This window comes from Drosophila montana, unplaced genomic scaffold (genome assembly GCF_035044405.1).
Source record: "Drosophila montana isolate Dmon_TW-CO22-7 unplaced genomic scaffold, ASM3504440v1 contig_3257_1, whole genome shotgun sequence".
Taxonomy (NCBI): Eukaryota; Metazoa; Arthropoda; class Insecta; order Diptera; family Drosophilidae; genus Drosophila; species Drosophila montana.
Genome location: NW_026998140.1, coordinates 528,761 through 549,612, shown reverse-complemented (window position 1 = coordinate 549,612; position 20,852 = coordinate 528,761). Strand labels below are relative to the sequence as shown.

Sequence of the window (20,852 nt, the reverse complement as noted above, 5' to 3'; positions counted from 1 at the left end):
ATACGCCAGCACACACACTCACACACGCACACACACACACGCAATTTTCACACTCTGCGCGCAAAACAAACATCGCATTGGCTAATAACATAAGCGGGCAAGCAAACAAACAGGCCAACCACCCCCCCGCCCCCCGCTCAATCACCCCCCTCTCCCCCCCAACACAGCCAAACCAGCCGCGCCGCCCACTAAGCAGTGGCTGTGACAGCGGCTTGAGAGATAGAGCGAGTGCGAAAACTAATAAAGACAAGTGGCAAGTCAGAAGCAATTGCCCCAGCTCCAAGCCCAGTTCCCGCCCCAGCTCTAGACACAGCTCCTGGCCCAGCTCCTGGCCCAGCTCCTGGCCCCAGCTCAGTCTGCGTACCCCTAGCATAGTTGCTAGTTCCATTTCCAGCTTTAGTCCAATCTCTGCCACATCTTTCACTTTGCTTCTGCTGCTGCTGCACTTGTCCTGCCAGCCAAAGCCTTTCAGCAAACACATGGCTGCCAGTACAGTCAGTAGGGGTGTGTGTGTGTGTGTGTGTGTTTGTGTGTGTGATGTGTGTGGCTGGTTGGGTGTCCCATTAGTGCCGTGCGCTAATCGCCATTGTCCACCCTTGTCAAAGTCGGACTAGCAACTGGACTTGGTCTCTGACTTGGACTTATGCCCTGCTCACAAAAAAAATGTGTAAGAAAGGGTATATTGCAAACTTACAAGTGTATGTAACAGGCAGTAAGAAGCATCTGCAAGCCTATTCAGTGAATATATATTGCGAATCAATAGGAATAATCGACTTGCTTAAGGCATTTTCGACGAATCGCTCCTTCTCTTCTGAGAGCCTTATATAGACTCTATTGTTTCTTATAGTCCCTATAGCTCTTGACAGACATTAAAGTCAAACATCTGGCTTTGTTAAAACTCATGCAATTCAATTTGATTTTAATTTTTCGATTGCTCTAAACATATTCCCCTAGTTTGATATCGATTATATGATATAGAATGATAAAATCGATATGCAGCCCTTGTTCTTAAAACACAACTCAGAGATTTTAAATGCTAGAATAGAATAGATAGAATAGAATAGAAAATAGAGTAAAAAATCATATTTAAATTTCAGGATTGCGCTTATGAATATTTACCTATTTATTATTTAAGTAAATATTATTAAAAAAATATAAATATGAAATATTATATTATACTTTTTAGTATTAATTGATTTATTTAAACATGCTAAAGCTTCTAGTTTACCATAAACTATATTAAATATATATATTTTATTATAATTAATATATCTTGGAAAACCAAAAGGTAAAATTATAAAATAAACCCAGAAAAATTATAATAAATAAATAATAATAATAAGAAAACTATTATAAGAATTTTTGATATATCTACATGATTAAATATCATCTTTGAGATCTGAAAATTTCAAAGCAATCGAACAAAAAACACAAAAGTCCTTTCAAAATGAATTTTTCAGAGAGTGAGCTCGAGGCAAGAAGAAGCAGAGCTTGCGGCGATTTTTTTACGTGTCTTCAAGAATTTGTTGTGTTAATGTTCATACAAAGGTTTGTCAAGTACAGAGTATCGCCTAGTCGAACAGCCTGCACTGCAATTTTTTTGCTTGTACTTTATTTTTTTTGGTAACTCGAAATTGCCAGCATTGAAGTATTTTAGCTGAAGAAAGGTTCAGCTAAAAGCGCAAATAAATAATCAGCAACAGTTGCCAAATAGATCAACACTTTTTCCACACACACACACACACACACACAAGGGGGGGCACTTGTGGGCGGTGGGCGTGGCTGTGTAAGCACTGGCTGTAAATCGGTTTTTCGGTTTGTGGCATTTCGAGACATTTGCAGGGTTTTTGGCATCGTCTAATAAATTGCAATAGATTATTGTCAGCAGCTCTCAATGTGTCAGCGGGGAGCGACCCTCGCATTTGTTATTGTCCTGATTATTATTATTATTATTATCCTGGCGCACATAACTGTAATCTGTAAGCTGCAATGCGCGCACTCGAATCCTCGAGATCCAAGCAGATGTAAATCGTCACAATTCGGTTAAATCGCGTGTAAGCATAGCCAAATGTAGCCCATAAATGGGCTATCGCTGGTCGAGCAGGCGGCCAGCCACAATTCGATTTGGTTTCTATGGCTTTTCCAACGGCGGGTTAATTGCAGTTTGGGAAAACCCACAAAGTTCAGTTAATTGAATGCCATGCGATAAGTGTTCGACAACTAATAAACGAAGAAAATCAATTCTCTCTCTGTATTTGTTCTTTCTTCATATAATTAGCACGTTGCGGACAAATGGAAATGAAAATAATACGGGTTTTGATTAGGTCATGAGCTTTTCACATTTTCATGTGCTCTCCAATTTTGATTTTAAACAGACAAGTTCTAAATACTTCAATGGAATTTAAACCCATTCAAATTATTTAATTTCTATTTCAAAAATTAATTCTTCCTTCCTTCTTTCAAAAAGTCATATTCCGAATATATTTATTCTTTTTTTTCTCAGTTTTATTTTTTGCAAAACTCAAGTTTAAAATTTAAATTAAAAGCTATTGGGTAATTGTATTATATAATATATGTATATACAAGATAAGTTTTAAAAAGATTTAAAGAAAATTTTAAAATATTTGCAAAAGTCTTTATCTTCCATCTTCTTTCAATGACAGTGTTTTTTAAGCTGGTTCAAAGACCAGGAATATAAAAAATAAATTTTATAAACAAATAAATGTTATAAATAAATAAATGTTTTAAATAAATTTTATAAAGAAATTTGTAAGAATATAAAAGAAGAAAAATCTTTCAAGCTTTTGCCATGTAATTAAATTAATTAAAATTTTTATAAATATTTTTAAAGAATTGTTTTACAATTTATATATAAAATCTTTTTACTTGGAATATTTGTGGTCTTAAAGCCCCCTTTAAAAAACACTCTAAATATTTATATGTATCGAGATATCGATATATATAAGTATCGATTGTAAGAAGAGAAGATAAACATCTTTAATTTATTAACGATTTAATACCCTTCCAGCCGAGTCCGACATACATATGATTATGCATCTGATTAAGGTTATTTCTCTTTGTTAAAACTATATTTTTTCCCTTAAACCTTATTAAACATTTTAAACTAAAATAATCCTTTTAAAATGCATTCCAAAACAGCTGAATTATATTATAATTATATTAAACAAAAGATAAACTTTTAAAATATTCGAATTTTTAGTGTTTTCTATTTTTTCTATTTTCGCAGTTTAAGTTGGCAACTTTTTACATTCACTCGAGCCCTAATTATATGCACATTTTCCTTGAAAACCTTTAGCAACTTTTGCAGCACGCAAAATAGCTGCAGGCATTTTCCACTTGCGCTGCTTCTAAGTAGATTTCGTTGTGTGTTGGGCACTGTTTGCTTTAAGCTAAAACCCGACAGCTGGAGAGTTGAGTCGGACGGTCGATGGGATCTGGACTGACGCATCGCATCGCATCGACCACAGCCAGTGGCCATTGAATTTTCAATATTGCTGCACATGACATGGACCCGTGCAGTGCACCAACTTTTAATTGCTGCCACGGATTTGCTGCAGCAGCAGCAGCAGGAGGGGGAAGAGGAGGGGACTGCACTGTTAGCCATGGCCAATACAATGGGCAAACATTGAACAGCGGCAGCGGGGGCAAGCGTGTTGCGGCAGCTGCAGCTGCAACGCTTCGTACGTCGCATAGACAAAACTACTAAATGTCAAAAGTGTCAAAATTTCTTAGAATTATGTCTTGAGAACATCAAAAGTTGCCCAGCAAAGCTCCCAGCTCCCAGTTCCCAGTTCCCGCCTTCCGACTCCCGACTCTGCGGTTGCCAGTTGCCAGCTGCACCATGTTGCAGTTGCAGTTGTTGCTGCTGCTGCTGGGTTCAGCTTGGTTTTTGGTTTGCCTTCGCTTGCTTTTCTTTTGCAGCCAGCTTACAAGCCGCAAGTTTCTGCTTGTAACATTTTCGACACATTAACAGATGGCTAGGGTATGCTATGGCATCTGGGTGGGTGGTGGGGGCAAGGTAGGTATCGTTTCAGGTAGCTGAGTGGCAAGCACTCGAAGCACGTTTCGACTAGAGATACACTTGCGTAGAGTATTCGAATTTTGTTACAAAATAGAGAGAGAGAGAGAGTTTTTTGAGCTTATAGAGTATGTATATAAATTCTTGATCAGCATAAACAGATGACTTGCCAAAATATAATAATGTATTTCTCCCTGTTTCTTTGCAAACTGCGCCCTCAGTCCTAGAGCTATTTCGTCTTTAGAATCAGACGAATTCCCGAGATATATGAGACAGCATATCATAAAAGGCACATAGGAAGAATCTTCCAAGATATTTTTACAAATTATCTTTGAGTTAACTCAATATATATATGTATATATATACGATGCATATGTTTTATTTGCGCGTCCCGCCAGTATATCTATATATCATTATATATATTGTTTCAACAGCTCGAGTAAGCATTTGTATCTGTAGTTGTAGATCTGCTACAAGTCTGGCAGAGTATTAAAACTGCGGCAAGTTATAGCTAACTGTTCTTCTGTCTTGTATATTCTTGCATGCAGTAAAGCAAAAGCGAAGAGCTGTAAGCACAGCTCAGTCTTGTATGTGTGTGTGTCTGGGTGTGTCTGTGGTGTGTGTTGTGTGTGTGGTGTATGTGTGTGATAGTTGGGCATGCGATATGTGAAATTGAGAACAGTAATGACGTTGTCAACGGAAACGTAATGCCAACTGACAGCGATGCCAAGAAGCAGCAGCAGAAGCAACAGCAGCAGCAGAGCTGAGTCACGTACTGCAACTCCAACTGCAGCAGCAGCAACGGCAGCAACTGCAGCAACAGCAGCAACAGCTACGGCAAATAGGCTACACGTATGCTTAACTGTTTTCTTAGCTGGAATATTGTTTCAAGTCAATACAATTACAGTTAACAGCAGGCATGCTGCAGCAACATGTTGCGGGACATGTTGCGTGTCAGTTGGCAACAAAAGAAGACAACTAAATGAGACGCCCAAGCAAAGCAAAAGCAATTACAGAAGAGCACATACGGGTTAGCTAGCATAGAGGGGGCGGGAAAGAGGGGGGGGGGCGGGGGAATTTTGTGGGTAGATAGATAGAATGGAGTGCTAAGCCAAAGCGCACAATATGTGGCCAAGAGCAAAAGTGAAGCAGACTGAGAAAACGAAGCAGGCCAAAAGCATTGAAAGCGAAGACTTGAATACAACAGAGAGAGATGCGGGTGGCCGGGAGGGGGGGAAGGGTGTTTGTGTAGAGGGAGGAGGTGCTGCTGCAGCCAAACTGGGTGCGTCTTGCAACAGTAGACGACGACGACGACGATGTCTTTGGGCATGTAGCAAACCAGTTTTGCCCGAATGCGTGATGTTGACCATGGCTCAAAGCAACAACTGCAGCAACAACAACAGCAACAACAAGAACTGAAGTCTTGGCCTGACTTTTTTTTTAGTGACGACACAAACCGGCTTTACAGCTTGCCAACTGGCGTTGATGGGCGCCGTTAACTTGGGGGCTGTGGAGGGGGCTTTGGGGGGGGGGGGCCGTGACGGTGTCTGTAGATGTCTAGAGGGACGACGGCGACGACGACGACGACTGCAAAGTAAACTTCACATTTGCCGTCTACTTATTGTTATGCTTTATAATATTTTAGAGACAAAAGATACAGATACACACACACACATACATGGACACACACACACACATACACAGACACGGACACACGAACTGTAGCCGAGGCGACACTTTAGTTATTTTCCACTTCTTCTCCAGTTGCACTTCACATTTCAAAGGCGCATTAAAATGCATGATGATAAAAACGCAGCAGCCGAGGATGAGGATGAGTTCGCCTTGAGGCGCAAATTGTTGCAACTGGTTGGCATGTGGCATGCACCAAGTGTGTGTGTGTGTGGATTTGGGCTTTTGTGGGTGGTGTGCGTGTGTGTGTGTGTGTGTGTGGGTGCGGCTCAGCAATATGATACATTTTAAATTTCAGCATTTTACATGTGCTGCGAGAGGCATTCGCCTCAGCGACTGCAACGTGTGGGCGTTGACAGGTAGGGGGGGCGGGGCAGAGCTCTTGGCGTTGGCGTTGGTTGGCGTCGGAGTTGGTTTAATGTCAGTGTCTAGTGTGCAACTAGCTGGCTCTAAGCAAGCAGCCAGGCCAAAGCCGGCTAAAAGGTTAAGTAGTTGAGCCAGACTCTGGCCTGCGTCCTCTGCCGCCTGCTCTTAACCGTGAAACAACAACATGGCTGACTGACTGGCACTTTAGCCGCAGGCTGGTTGGAGTCACTTTTGTTTAGCTTAATTATAATGCATTCAATCTAACCGGCTGGCTGGTGGGCACACACACAACACACACAACACACACATTCTGATTGGCATGCCGAATGCCAATTGGCATTGCCCGCCCGGGTCAGGTCACGCAGCGCATCAAACAAAGCTAAAAACAATGATAGCTGCGGTCCGTCTTCTTTTGGCCATAAAAATGATTTGACCTTTTTTTTAGGCGCTTCAACTGTAGCGGCCAGAAGTAAAACCAAAACAAACCGAAATTGTAACACACATTTGGCCAGAAATGTTGTCGTGCCGGCACATAAAACGAAGTAAATAACACAAAAGAGCTGAGCTCGGCAGGCCGACATTTAATTCCCTTACACATTTTCGAACCTGTTGAAAAGGGGTAAAAACGGGTACTGTAAATAAGGTATATACATATATTCCTGATTGGAACCATGAGTGTTGGCAATCTAGCCAAGATCTCGGAAACTTTGAGAGCTGGAGAATTCAAATTTTGTATTTCTATTCATATATTTCCCTGTTTCATATGCTGAATAAGTTTTTATATAGTTTCTTTCAATTTCTTCTCACATTTCAAAGTATCGATAAATATCGATTTCATGACAAGGTTTTTTTTAGCATAGCTAGAAGATTTTAAGATCTGGTATTTAGAATATATCTTTCTTTCGGAAAGCTTCCCTTCCATGTCATAAAAGCTACACTTATGGTCAAAATATTACGTACACTAGCACAACATTTCTATTGAAAATAAGTATGATAATACATTCTTTTTTATATTGTGTTCATAAGCCAATCCTAAAAAATACAGTAAAGCTTATTTAACCTTATTTCCGACCAAGCATTCCCAATACAGCTATCGACTCGTCTGTACAGATCAAGAATATCTGTGCACATATTTTATGGGGTCAAAAAAAAAACTTTTTCTAAGCGTATTTCATGACAAGATTAAAATACCCGCTGTCAGTGTATATGAAGAAAAAGCAGGCAAAGCCAAAGCTGAATTCAAACCAAGCCAAGCAGAGCAAAGCAAAGCAATTGAATTCGAATTTGTGTATCTGTATCTAATCTAGCGTGGAGCCAGCCAACAAACGGCCAACAAACGTCGCGTTCTCTGTGGCAGCCACTCGACAGTAGCACTTGCCAGTGGGGGGGCAGGGGGACAGAGGGGTGCAGGGGGGGAGCTCTAGTGAGCGGTGTAGGGGGGGGCAGCTGAAAGATGCACGTAGCAGCCAGAAAAGGAGAGTAAACGCAGTAAGCACAGTAAATAAATAAAAATAAAAGACGGATGCGCAGTGGAAATTCGTTTCAGTTTGCTTTTTTCTGTTTTCTTTTCTTGTATATTTTTGTGGTTTTTTTTTGGTTAAAGCATTGACCGTTTTTCAAAAGAAGAAGCTGAAAGAAAAACGTGAGGCGCAGCCAGCAAGCAAGCAAATAAAAACAAAACAACAACAAAAGCTACAGCAACAGCTACAGATGCAAAAGATACAAATGAATACAGTTCTGCACGAGCACACAGACATTTCTCTGTGTGTGTGTGCGTGTGTGAAAAGCGCGCGCAAAGAGCATTCAAAAAGCCAACAAGACACACAACAGGTACAAAAGGTACAGTCCACAAAAGGCGCAACAGTAACAGCAGCACGTACAGTGCCTTAACAGCGGCATGTTAAGTGCTACCAATTGGCAACTGTTAATTAACATTGTGAGAGCGAGCGAAATGAATGGGAAATGAAACGTGCAGCGCTGGGCTTGGCTTGTGTGTGTGTGAGGAAGTGAGAGAGGCGCTCTCGCAGTTGTTAACATGCTTGCTACAGCAATGATCTACATTTTTGAGAAGAGCAACATGTTGAGCAAATATTGAAATGTTGCAGGCTACTGTTATGATCTACATGTGACTTCGGCAGCGATATGAGCATATGAGCTGCAGCTTTATTCAACATTTGTGCAGAGGAACATGTAAATCAATTGTTAACATGTTGCGTGTTACAATCTTCTACACATGTTTAAAGCAATATGTTCAGCATCTGTTAAAATTGTTCATGATTGTTGTGCTTATAGCAACATACTAAGCTGATGTCAAAAATGTTGCCTACATAAATTATACACTTTATTAACAGCAGCACATTGAGCTAATTTCAAAATGTTGCCCAAGCCGAGCTATCTACACTTTCTAGAAGCAACATGTTTACCAGCTATATACATGTTACAGCCCACAGCATTGATCCACATTTTGTCTACAGCAACATGCTCAGTAACTGTTAGCATGTTGATCTATAAACATTTTCATAGAGCAACTGTTAACATTCCGGCTACAGCAACAAAATTTGCCAGCAGCATGTTGGTAAGCTCTAAGCATTGATCTACACCTTTTGATTACAGCAATATGATGAGCAGCTGTTAATATTTATTAGCAACATGCTAAGATGCACCAAGCCATGATCTACCTTTCGACTACAGCAACATGTTGAAATGTTAATAACATTTCGATCACAGCAAGCTCTCTCCACACTTCAAACGATCTACATTTCGTTTTGAGCAACATGCTGTTCTGCGCTCAGCTCCAACAAGATGCTGCCGAATTTAGCTACCGCAACTTGTTGCTTTCGCAAAATGGAATTTATTTGGGTAAGTTTTTAAGTAGCATCTTGTTGAGTAGAACATTTGCATTACTTTGCGCATTTTAGTTGCTTGTTAACTGCCAAAAACTATGCAAGTGCCATGAAGTAAATAAGTAAAGTCGCAACTAAATCCCCAGCGCCCTTAACCTTTGGCAACGCAACAGCAGCAACAACTTTTTCCCAACATATGTCAGCGGAGCTGAGATTCTGTTGCGCCCTGCAGGACCAAAGCTAATGTTGCAGCGGCGACAACTTTTGCTAACTTTTGCCAGTTGCTGTTGTTTTAGTCCTTTGCCGCAGTGAAAGCCATTTTTGCCATTTGCCATATTCCCCATACCACAACGGTCACCAGGCCACACACACACACACACACACACACACACACACACCACACACATTCGCACACACAATTGGCTGAGGTTGCGCAACTTTTTACACAAACCTTTCGCACATAAATCTCAATTTGTTGCCACGCTCCGAGTGCGAATAGTTTGGCGAATACCCGCTCCATATATACCCGTATGAGTCACAGCGACACACTCACACACACACGCACGCACACACACATGCTCGCAGACTCGTAAGTATGCGTCCCTCTGCTTGGCGTGCAGCGCATTTGAATTTATGCTCGCTCGAGTCCCAATTGGAGCCACCCAACCGCAACATGTTGCACGTTGCGCGCTGCACGCTGCTGCGTCAGCGTCATCAGCGTTAACAATGCCCAAAAGTCGAGACGCCCAATGCTTGCTTTTGCAGCTATTATACCCTGTCTGGGGAAATTTAATGGGGTATATAAGCTAAAAACTGCAATGATAATGAATTCTATATGAACTTCTTGCCCATGTCTAGTTTTTAATGCTTATTATTTTCATTTTTACACCCATTTTACGGCCGGGAAAATTTTGAAACTACCTGAAACACCATGTCCCAAATTCGATGTTACATATGTTTACATATTTTTAATAGAATTTTGGATAAAATTTAAAGCAAGCAATTACGTTTTCGCTTTGACAAGCTTTGACCCCCATTTTCCACCTAAGAATGGTGACTTTTGTGCAAAGTGTGAAATACCTTTCGAATACATTTTCAAAACTGTATTTATAAAAATGAATTTGAAGCCCATCGATTGACAAAATAAAAAGTTTCATGCAAACGATTTCCACCAATTTCCCATCCGGGCATCCGCCTAACAGAGGGGAATGATTCATGTTGGTTTAGGAGAATATGTTCGCCCAAGAAGGTTGTCCGTCTAAAAGGAGTGTCTGCTGGGAGGCTTTTTGTTGTGTATAACCTGTGTAACATTTACCATTCTTTTGTATTTCATTTAATCACAAATCTTTATTTTTAAGCACATTCTGATTCTGATTCGAATATCTTTTTATTCTAGGGTGTTTGTTGGTCTGGACAATCCGCTGTCAGTTGACAGCCAAATATCTGCTTACATATCATATTTTTATGTTTTCTATGCCGCTTACTAATGACGCTTTGGCCGTGATAAACGTATGCCACGCCCATATGCCGCCCTTGGGCTGGCAGTCGAACATAAAAAAAATAAATGAAAGAGAGGAGAAAAATATAACTTATTCGAATGCGAAGTTTAAGTCAAAAAGCTGCACGTGCTGACGTTTGCGGGTTACATTTCTAACAACTGCGACAACAACAAAAACAATGTAAAAATGCTTTAAATGCAAACTGCCAGCGGCAGTTAAACACCCACAACAACAACACCCACAACAACAACACCCACAACAACAGCAACAACAACTGGAGAAAATTCTCATTACAAGCGAAGTTTAATCTGCAGCCAACGCAGCGCCCACGGGCTGAAGTTGAGGAGCGCTGCGGAGGGGCGTCCAATGCAGTCAAATATGTGTAAAGCTGCATCACTTACTCCGCATACCCTACCTACCCTACCTCCGCATACCCTGCCAGCCACGCCCCGTTGCCCGCTGCAACACATTACACAAACGCCTCGCTGTTGTTGTTCTTAATGGTGTTTATGTAAAAGAAGTAAAAAAAAACTGGAGGGAATGACCAGCTGCGGCATGTCGAATTTTGAATACCCTTACAGACGTGTTAGAGATATACTTTTAAGAATTTTCAGACATGTGGGAGGGCATTTGCAGTTCATATTAGCCCAGTTAAGGCAAAAAATTATAAAAAATCCAAAAGCTTTTCATTAAAAACATTAATTCTCGACCGATTCATGGCTCGTTAATAATTGGGAAAAAATGTATTTATGAAAAAGCTTAAGTCTAGAACGAATGTGCCTGTGTTATCTATAAATATCTTATAGTGTTCCGATCCGGCCTGATCAGACATACGTACTGCTCGCAGCAGAAAGACGGCGATATATTAAGAAAGAGACAGACGAACACGACTCGAACTTGTCATCAAATATTCTGCTCATACTGATCAATAGTATATATCCCAAATAAGGTCTTCTTCTATGCATTACACATTTAATGACAAATGACTAATACCCTCAAGAAGGGTATAAAAATATAAAGAGACCTACGAACATGACTCGAACAAGTCATCGATTCTTTTGCTCTTACAGATCGTGGATATATATATATTTTTTAAGGTCTTCTTCAATGCGTTACACATTTCATGCCAAATGAATAATACCCTCTGAAAGCGTACCAAAATATATAGAAAAAAACCCATGTAAATTCATTGTTTTTCACAATATGAGCGAATACCCTAGCCCCCGCACAGCTTCCATCCAGCCTCCCCCGCACAACCCCTATCTGGCTCTGTTCCTCCCACTGCCGCGCCCCCTCGCCCACATCCGCATAATGGCATACACAAAACTGAAACTGAACTCAACTGTAACTCAATTGTAATGCAAGGTCTTTACTTGCACATCTACATGCCGCTCCAGCCCCTTTCCCTTACCCCCTCTTCTCTTCCCCCTCCACACACCCAGCGCTTCCCTACAAAATTTGCATGTTTTGGTAAGTTTATATAGTTGTTGCACTCGCTTCTAGCTGCTAGCTAGCCAGACTTCTAGGCGATTTTCATTTCATTATATTGCAGATTATTGTTTTTATGCTTCCCCTCGCTTGCAACCCCCTCTCTCTCTCCATCTCTCTCTCCGCCTCTCTCATGTGTGTGTTATCGAAAAACGCTGTGGAAATGACTTGCAATGAAATTATAATCAGTTTGACTTGGGCTCTTGCGGGTGGGCGTTGACATTGCCGGGGGCGTGACATGATTGGATGCCATATTTGGTTTAGCATAAAATGCATATGACAGAACAGTTTTCATACATACTACAGTTGGCAGTTGCAGTTGGCTGTTGGCAGTTGGCTGTTGGCAGTAACAAAATTATATTCAGAACTTAAAAGTGAAACTAAGAATGGGACGAATAACCTCCGACTGTCTCAGTAAATCTCTGGGCTTACGGGAGTGCCAAGTCTAATACTTATTAACTTTTTAGAAGCTAGCCGGAAAAAAGGATACTAATAATTAAAAGGAAACACTTATATTCAAATTTGCAACAAATATTTACGCGACATCAGCGATAGTTGGCAGCTTAGAAGGGTATTTACTAGACGCTTATGAAGGTTAAAAATCAATGTGTTTTTCATGAGAGTCGACAAAAACAGATTATAGATCAATAGTCGTATCAAATTGAATATGACATAAGACTAGAATATATTTTAGAGTGAGGTTTAAGCCCATTTTGACACCCATAAGTGTTTAAATATTATAGTCTATTCTATTCTGTGGATAATCCATGAGCAAAAAGGCAACCAAAAAAAGTAAGGGGAGTTTGAAATCTAGGAAAGGCATTGTACCACATACTATATTATACTATACTATACTATATTATATTATATTATACTATATTTACCAGAGACATAAATCTTTGAATGAACATATAGTGTTTCCTTTGTTTTGGCAGTTCAGAATTTTTTTTTATTTGAGGTATTCTATTTAGGTATTTGAGGTTACGATTTTCACAAGAATTTTGACCAAAAATAATATTGCCATATTTAGATGTCAGATTGATTTAGGGGCCAAATAATGAACAAAAAACCAAAACTCGAGGAAATCGGATGAGATTTGACCGAGTTATGGGGGTGGGAAATTTTGTCCCATGTCTATATAGGATGTTTGAGGGTACCATTTTCACATGAATTTGGACCAAAAATATTGTTGTCCAGTTTAGATGCCAAATTGATTCAGAGGCCAAACCATGAACAAAAAGCGAATCTTTATGAAAATCGGATGACATTTGACCGAGTTATGGGGGTGGGAAATTTTGTCCCATGTCTATATAAGATGTTTGAGGGTACCATTTTCACATGAATTTGGAGCAAAAATATTGTTGTCAGATTTAGATGCCAAAATGATTCAGAGGCCAAACCATGAACAAAAAGCCAAACTTTATGAAAATCGGATAAGATTTGACCGAGTTATGGGGGTGGGAAATTTTGTCCTATGTCTATATAGGATGTTTGAGGGTACCATTTTCACATGAATTTGGAGCAAAAATATTGTTGTCAGATTTAGATGCCAAATTGATTCAGAGGCCAAACCATGAACAAAAAGCCAAACTTTATGAAAATCGGATGAGATTTGACCGAGTTATGGGGGTGGGAAATTTTGTCCTATGTCTATATAGGATGTTTGAGGGTACCATTTTCACATGAATTTGGACCAAAAATATTGTTGTCCAGTTTAGATGCCAAATTGATTCAAAGGCCAAACCATGAACAAAAAGCCAAACTTTATGAAAATCGGATGAGATTTGACCGAGTTATGGGGGTGGGAAATTTTGTCCTATGTCTATATAGGATGTTTGAGGGTACCATTTTCACATGAATTTGGACCAAAAATATTGTTGTCAGATTTAGATGCCAAATTGATTCAGAGGCCAAACCATGAACAAAAAGCCAAACTTTATGAAAATCGGATGAGATTTGACCGAGTTATGGGGGTGGGAAATTTTGTCCTATGTCTATATGGGATGTTTGAGGGTACCATTTTCACATGAATTTGGACCAACAATATTGTTGTCAGATTTAGATGCCAAATTGATTCAGAGGCCAAACCATGAACAAAAAGTCAAACTTTATGAAAATCGGATGAGATTTGACCGAGTTATGGGGGTGGGAAATTTTGTCCTATGTCTATATAGGATGTTTAAGGGTACCATTTTCACATGAATTTGGACCAAAAATATTGTTGTCAGATTTAGATGCCAAATTGATTCAGAGGCCAAACCATGAACAAAAAGCCAAACTTTATGAAAATCGGATGAGATTTGACCGAGTTATGGGGGTGGGAAATTTTGTCCTATGTCTATATAAGATGTTTGAGGGTACCATTTTCACATGAATTTGGACCAAAAATAATGTTGCCAGATTTAGATGCCAAATTGATCTAGAGGCTAAGCCGTAAACTAAAAGCTAAAGCTTCTAAAAATCGGTTGGGTTTTGACCGAATTATGGGAGTGGGAAATTTTTACCAATGTCTAGGGTAATAGCGGGTATATCCCACCCTTAAAGCTTTCATGTTCTTACGGTTTGGGCTGTAAGTTGATCATCAATTACTCAGTCAGTCAATCAGTCAGTCATCAGGACAAACACTTTTATTTATAGAGATTAATAAATTACCGAAAAAATTTATAAGATTTTCAAAAGAAAGATCCCAGAATTTTGTTGTTGTTGAGAAATAAACTTAAGATGTTAGAAATATTTAAAGTATAAGATTTAAAGCATAAGATTTACGAAAAAAAATACATCTCAAATGCAGATTAAAAATTTTTAAACTTATTCATGAGAATCGAACAAGAAAATATAAATATTTTTTTGAAAGGATTAAATTTCAGACCAAATGAACAAGTAAAGCTCAAGCTGGCATTAGGCTTAAAGATGGGAGATCATGTATACATTTTCTAAATATTGTTTTTGTTCAACTGAATTTTTCTGAAAACATATTAAAGCAGCTGCTCTAAATAGCCTATTCTAGTAGGTGCAAGTAATTAAGTTGAATGCCTTTGCGATTTCATGAAGGTGGCAACTCTTTTGGCTAAACTCAAGGAATTCCATGGCTTATTTGGGCTTTGTTTTTAACAGATTTTAGCAGAATCCTAAGCATTCCTTTGGCAGCCGAGCAACACTTTCAATTACAATGGTTGCAGCGGCGGCGGATGCTTTGTATACTTTTTCCTTGGCTTTGGCTTTGCCTTCGCCTGGCCAGGACCGTTTGCAACCTGCCCCTAGTTGAGTCCTGTTCGTGCAACAGACATTGTTTTATTTTTCCTTCTATATATTTGCTTTGCAGCATGCCTCAACATAGTCCCAGGCAGTTGCTGCTGCTGCTGCTGCTGTTGTCGCCAGGCGGGCTGCCTTGTGGCTGCCACACACGCAAAAATTGAGTTGCAAGAGCAGCGTGGATGCCACTGGCAGCAGCAGTTGTTCATTGGATGCCGACGCCTGTTAGTTTTGCCGGCTGCTTGCCGCTTTTCCGGCTGCTTTTCCGGGGCTTTACTGACAATCCGACTGCACCTCCCCTCCCTCCGCCCGATACCAGCCGTCCGTTTACACATTACGTGTAATCATCATTTTCTGGCTGGCAATAAACACATGCTGCCTGCCTGTTTGCAACTAGCCCCACAACAGCCCCACCCCCGCCCCTGTTCCGTACCCCTATACCAACCCCATCCCATTTATAACTGCCCCAAGTAACTGGACTACATTTTGCAGCGACGCCTTTGCCCAAGTGACGAGAAAGAGCGGCGCGTTGTAAACTGCCCCAAACCACCCCCAAAAACCAAACCTGCAGCAACCCACAGTCCCCCTCCCTCTCTACCCCCCATATCCCCGCTCTGTCTTGCAGCAACCGCTCGCACATTTCCATAGTGCCGGCGCCTGGCCATAACATGCATTTACAATTTCCAGTGCAGTGCACACTGCTCACATTCTTTACAGCATGCGATATTTTTATTGCATGCAAAATGCACAACCATCGACAACAAAAAAAGGAGCTGCAAACAAAAGGCCACAACTGAACGACTGACAGATGCCCTTTAACAGAAAATATGGATGGAAGAAGGCGCTTCAGCTATCCAAATAACTACGTCTCGACTGACTAACTGATTGATTGATTGACCGACTCCTTGACTGACTGGTAGACTGTCTGATTGCATTTATAAATGTAGGATTTCAAGTCTGGTTAACTTGCTGATTGACTGACTAACTGATTGATTGACAGTCTGATTGACTGACTGATTGACTGATTACCCAACTGACTGACTGATAAATTATTTGGTTGATTCTGATTGACTAACTGACTGCATGATTGTCCGACGGACTGACTGTTTGATTGACTGACTAACTGATTGGTTGACTGTCAGATTGACTAATTCATTGACTGATTAAATGTCTGATTGAATGACTGATTGACTGACTGACTAATTGGCAGATTGATAGACCGATTGAATGACTAGCTGACTAATTGCACGACTAAGTGACTAAGTGAATATCTAATTGATTGATTGACTGGCTGACTGATAGACTGACTGACTGATTTATTGACTGACTGATAGATTGACTTGCTGTCATAATGTGATTTTAGTGAAAATATAGATAAAAAGGTGGAACGTGGGTAATTGGTGTGGACAGTTAGGGGAAAACGGCTCTGATCAAAATCGGGTTGGCTTGAAACTTGCCTTAAATATGTAATTAGACCAATTCACTTCCATTGATTGTTTATAATAATATCCAATTTTAATATTTTCTTACATCTTTTACTTTGTACATTTCGAAATTTGGCCTAAGCTCCATCGCAATATACCCCATTTCAGTCACTGTGCAGGGTATATATATTTTTGCCAATGCTTTGGTTTGCCTCAGCGTATGCAAAATATGGCCAAAGGGCAGCCAAAGCGTGCGTTTGTTGAAAAAATAGAAGCTTTGATTAAATTTAAAAGGTTGCTAATGTTATTGGCCACGTGAGCGAAGGTACGGCAAAGGGAAGACGAGTGGAGTGCAGCTAGCAAAATGAATATGTTATGTGCCACAATAAATAAACTGGGTGGCGCCACAAATGCCCAGAGAACACTTGTCATACAATATGCATATTTCGATTGCAGTTCATAATTGATTTAGGTACGTGTGTGTGCTCAAGTATGCGTGTGTGTGTGTTTGTGCTCGTTTTGTGTAGGGACTAATCATGTAGGTCAGTTCGCGATTTGTTTTGCCTGTGCAGCAAGGCACACATCGGGTGGCAGCAAACAAAAGGCACAGATTATCAAGTGGCATGCAGCAAACAAACAACAACAACAGCAACAAATGCAAACAAATTCAAATCGAACTGACAAAAGATGCCCGCTGCCCCAGCTAAAGTAGCACACGGACACGCAGCAACAAGCTGCGCGCAGCATGACGCTGGCCGCTACGCAACATCCAGCAAATGTTGCTAGCTGGGTGCGCATGTTGCTAAGCGCGCACAAAATGTTGCTGAGCGTCGCTGCCTGCATATGTGTGTGCGCGCTGCATATGTGTGCAGTCAGCGTTGTGTGCGTGCGTTGTGTGTGTGTATGTGTGCTGCTGCTGCTGCCGTCGTCGTCGCTGCTGCTGCTGCTGCTGCCGCTGCGTGGCCGTTGGGCCGTTTGGCAACTTCATAGATACAGAACACACTCAGTCTGTTGGTAACTGTTGCATTCAACGCTTCGTTCGCTCCGCCAACCGATTTCCATTTCTCGTATCGACATTTTCCGTTCGTTCGCCCGTTCGTTCGTCTACGCTGCGACTCGTCGTGCATTTCGCTCGTGCGTTTATTTTGTTTGGAACGATTCGGTTCGTCGCTTCGTTCGATTTCGTTGTGTTTCACCCACACACACACGGACGCACACACAGAGACGCGCGTTTGTTTGTGTGCGCTTGGTATTGCCGGCAAAGCCGAATGCTTAACGTTCCACGCTCAACGTCATCAAATTCATAACGTCATTTCGTTTTGGTAGCGTGCGCTGTGCGTGTGTATCTGTAGCTGTAGCTGTAGCCGTGGCTGTCGCTGTATCTGTATCTGTGCCCGCATCGCTTAACGTAACTGCGTCTTGGGCCGCAGCCTAGTCAGCCGGACTTGCGTCTCACGCGTTTCTTCAGTGCCAATTGGCCAAAGCAAAAGCAAAAGCAAAAGAATTATTACAGTCCTTTGTGCCAGAGAATTTATAGAGTTGCGTTTATTTCGGAAACGAGTTCAAGAAACCCGCTCAAATTTTCGTCATCAAATGTGTGTTGACAGTGCGCGCTAAAAGTAAACACATATAACAAAACACATACACACACAAAATATATACACCATATAACACACACACACACACTTACACACTCGCACACACAAAGGCTGCAACGGCCGTAAAGTGCTCAGAGCCCGCCCCGCCCCGCGCTCGCGCCATACAACTCAACCAAAGCGACACATTTTATGCTTGGAAAGCCAAAGCACAACAACAAAAACAACAACAACAACAACTACAACAAAAATCAGTAAGCTCTTTGCCAAATACGCGAGAGTGAAAAAAAGCAACAACAAAAAAACCTCAAATAATAATAATAAAAAAGCGCCTTTGCCCCGGGCCAAAGTCACATAAAATACTTATAAAAGTGCACATATAAGGATTACAGGAGCAACACCCAACCAGAAGCAGAAGAAGAAGAAGAAGAACTATAACAAAATGTCACGGATCGTTTTTGTATTTCTGGCAGCCATTTTAGCAGGTAAGAAGAACTCAAGCCAAGAGCGAGAGAGACCCAGACCCAGACCCAGACCCAGCCCCAGCTCTAGACTCGAGATGATATCACGAGGCGCGAGTTTATTTTTAAGCGCTGATTGATACACACAACTTTTTCTGTTAATATCTATGCAGGTATTTCTGTGTGTGTTGGTGTGTGTGTGTGTGTGCATTTTTTATAGAAAACTTGTTCGCGCTAGAGTATGGAAATTTTTTCTACATCTCTTTATGGGCCATATTAGAATTTGATTGATGAACTTAAAGCTAAAAATAAAAAATATGACAAAAAGTCGTTTGAATACATCGTTTACGTTAACGTCGCGTGTCACGCGTGAGTTGGGACGCTTTTTTGGCGGGTTTTATTTATCCCATCGACTGACCTGTTTATACAAATTTAATTTTTGGACACTTGCGCGACTGCGCATGCTCGTAGGCTCCACAGCCGAAAGGCTTCGGTTACCTGTGAACCGAAGCCGAAGCTGGCTAAGCGAATGCACTGTGACCTTTTAGTGGGCAACAGCTTGGGCTTCGTTTTAAGCCGGAAAGGTCAAATATGCTTTGGTAACTCGGCTTTTAATGAAGCGATTGTATTGCAAGTTGTTTGTTCGTTTAACTCTTGAGCAACAGTTGAAGAAAACAATGTGTATAAATGTTTGGCATTAAAATTAATTTACTAAAAAAAAATATATATATTTTGAATGAATACCTGATTATATATTTCCATTTTAATTCAATCCCACTTCAATACGTTTTTATTGTATAATTAAATGCTTATATGTAGATAAAAAAACTTGTTTACGGAATGTGAAAAATGTGAAGACAATTTATAAACATTTTCTCAATTTTTTAAAATGTTATTGCCCTTTACTGAACCTCCTCAATATCATGATGTTTTTAAGTCTTCTGTAAAAGTTTCAAGTCGCACGTATTTTCTATTTTTAATTTCATTTAATGAAACTCTTAAATTCTTATTTATTTTTAAACGAAAGTCTTTAAGCCTTGTATTTCATGTATTTCCCAGTTAATTTAGCTTGGGCCAAAGCGTCTCTGAGTAGCTTTCGTACTTAGCCCTAGACATTCCATGTTTCGCAATCTTCAATATGCTTGGCTAAATGAATAGCTCAAAGAGTTATGCGTACAATAAAGGTGCTCATGATACATGCCAGCAATTAAAAGACGAAATCCTTCTCAAGTATTACTTTCAGTTCTCTCTGTTGTATGTGCCTTAAAGTGCCGCCCCTCAGCCACCCCCCCGTCGGGGTTAAATTTACAACTTGCCAGCGCCTAGCAGCCTATTTAATTAAAATCCTTCAATGTTTTTCAGCTTTTTTTTCTCTCAATTTGTTTTTTTGCTGTTTTCGGTTCGGAGCCTCGTCTCTTATTATGCCACACAAAATTTTGCGGGCCCCTGCAGTGAGGGCCGCACATGGCGGCTCCCATTCTCATTAGCTGAAAAGAAGCTGCTGCTGCTGCTGATGTTGATGCTGATGCTATTTATGCTGATGCTGGCTAACAACATTAACAGCGTCGAGCGGCATATGAAGCAGCAGCAGCAGCATCTGTCTCATTACAGGCAGCTCCAAACACACACACACACACACACTCCCCTTCCCCCCTTAGCCAACCCATCCGCCCACTCAGCCAAGGCAACCCCGACGAAACACGAACATGACGTGACTTTAAGACAGACAGTTTTTGTTCACGTTGTGCTAAGCCTCTGCCGGAGGCAAAACCTTTCAAATGGCGCCCAACGTGTGTCGAAAAGCAACCCCTCCCCCCTCGCGATGCGCCTTTCTCCCACCACATGAAAAGCCTCGCAAATTGTATGCAAAGCAAAAAATCCCCTGCAAAACAAGCCAAAAAATGCAACAGCATATCCAGCTACAGCTAGAGCTACGGCTTCTGATTCAAATTCTGATTCGGATGCGGATTCAGTTGCAGCTGCAGTTGCTTCAGTTGCTGCCGCTGCAGTTGCAGTTGCAACTTGATGCAGCTCAGCTCAATGCACCCGCTGCCACTTTGCGCTGAATACGTTAAAGTTGTTTTTGTTTTGTTTACTTTTTTGTTTACTCCTCTTTTAAGGTCCAAACACACATCAGTGCTGTAATTATAAATGTTTAATGGGCTGCTGGCTGCCTGCCCCTTGCATTCATAGAGA

General features: G+C 40.9%; 1 protein-coding gene and 1 long non-coding RNA gene across 7 annotated transcripts in view; one reads left to right on the top strand and one right to left on the bottom strand.

The window, feature by feature from the left end:
- LOC135434001 (uncharacterized) overlaps positions 1 to 20,852 on the bottom strand; it is a 218,872-nt gene that overhangs the window by 54,425 nt on the left and 143,595 nt on the right. The window lies entirely within an intron of this gene.
- Fas3 (fasciclin 3) overlaps positions 17,621 to 20,852 on the top strand; it is a 106,351-nt gene continuing 103,119 nt past the window's right edge. For all 6 annotated transcript variants that reach the window (XM_064690330.1, XM_064690329.1, XM_064690334.1 and 3 more), the window contains exon 1: positions 17,621 to 18,680. In XM_064690330.1, the coding sequence (XP_064546400.1) occupies positions 18,638 to 18,680 (43 nt within the window). In that variant the 5' untranslated portion in view covers positions 17,621 to 18,637. The remainder of the gene's footprint in view (positions 18,681 to 20,852) is intronic.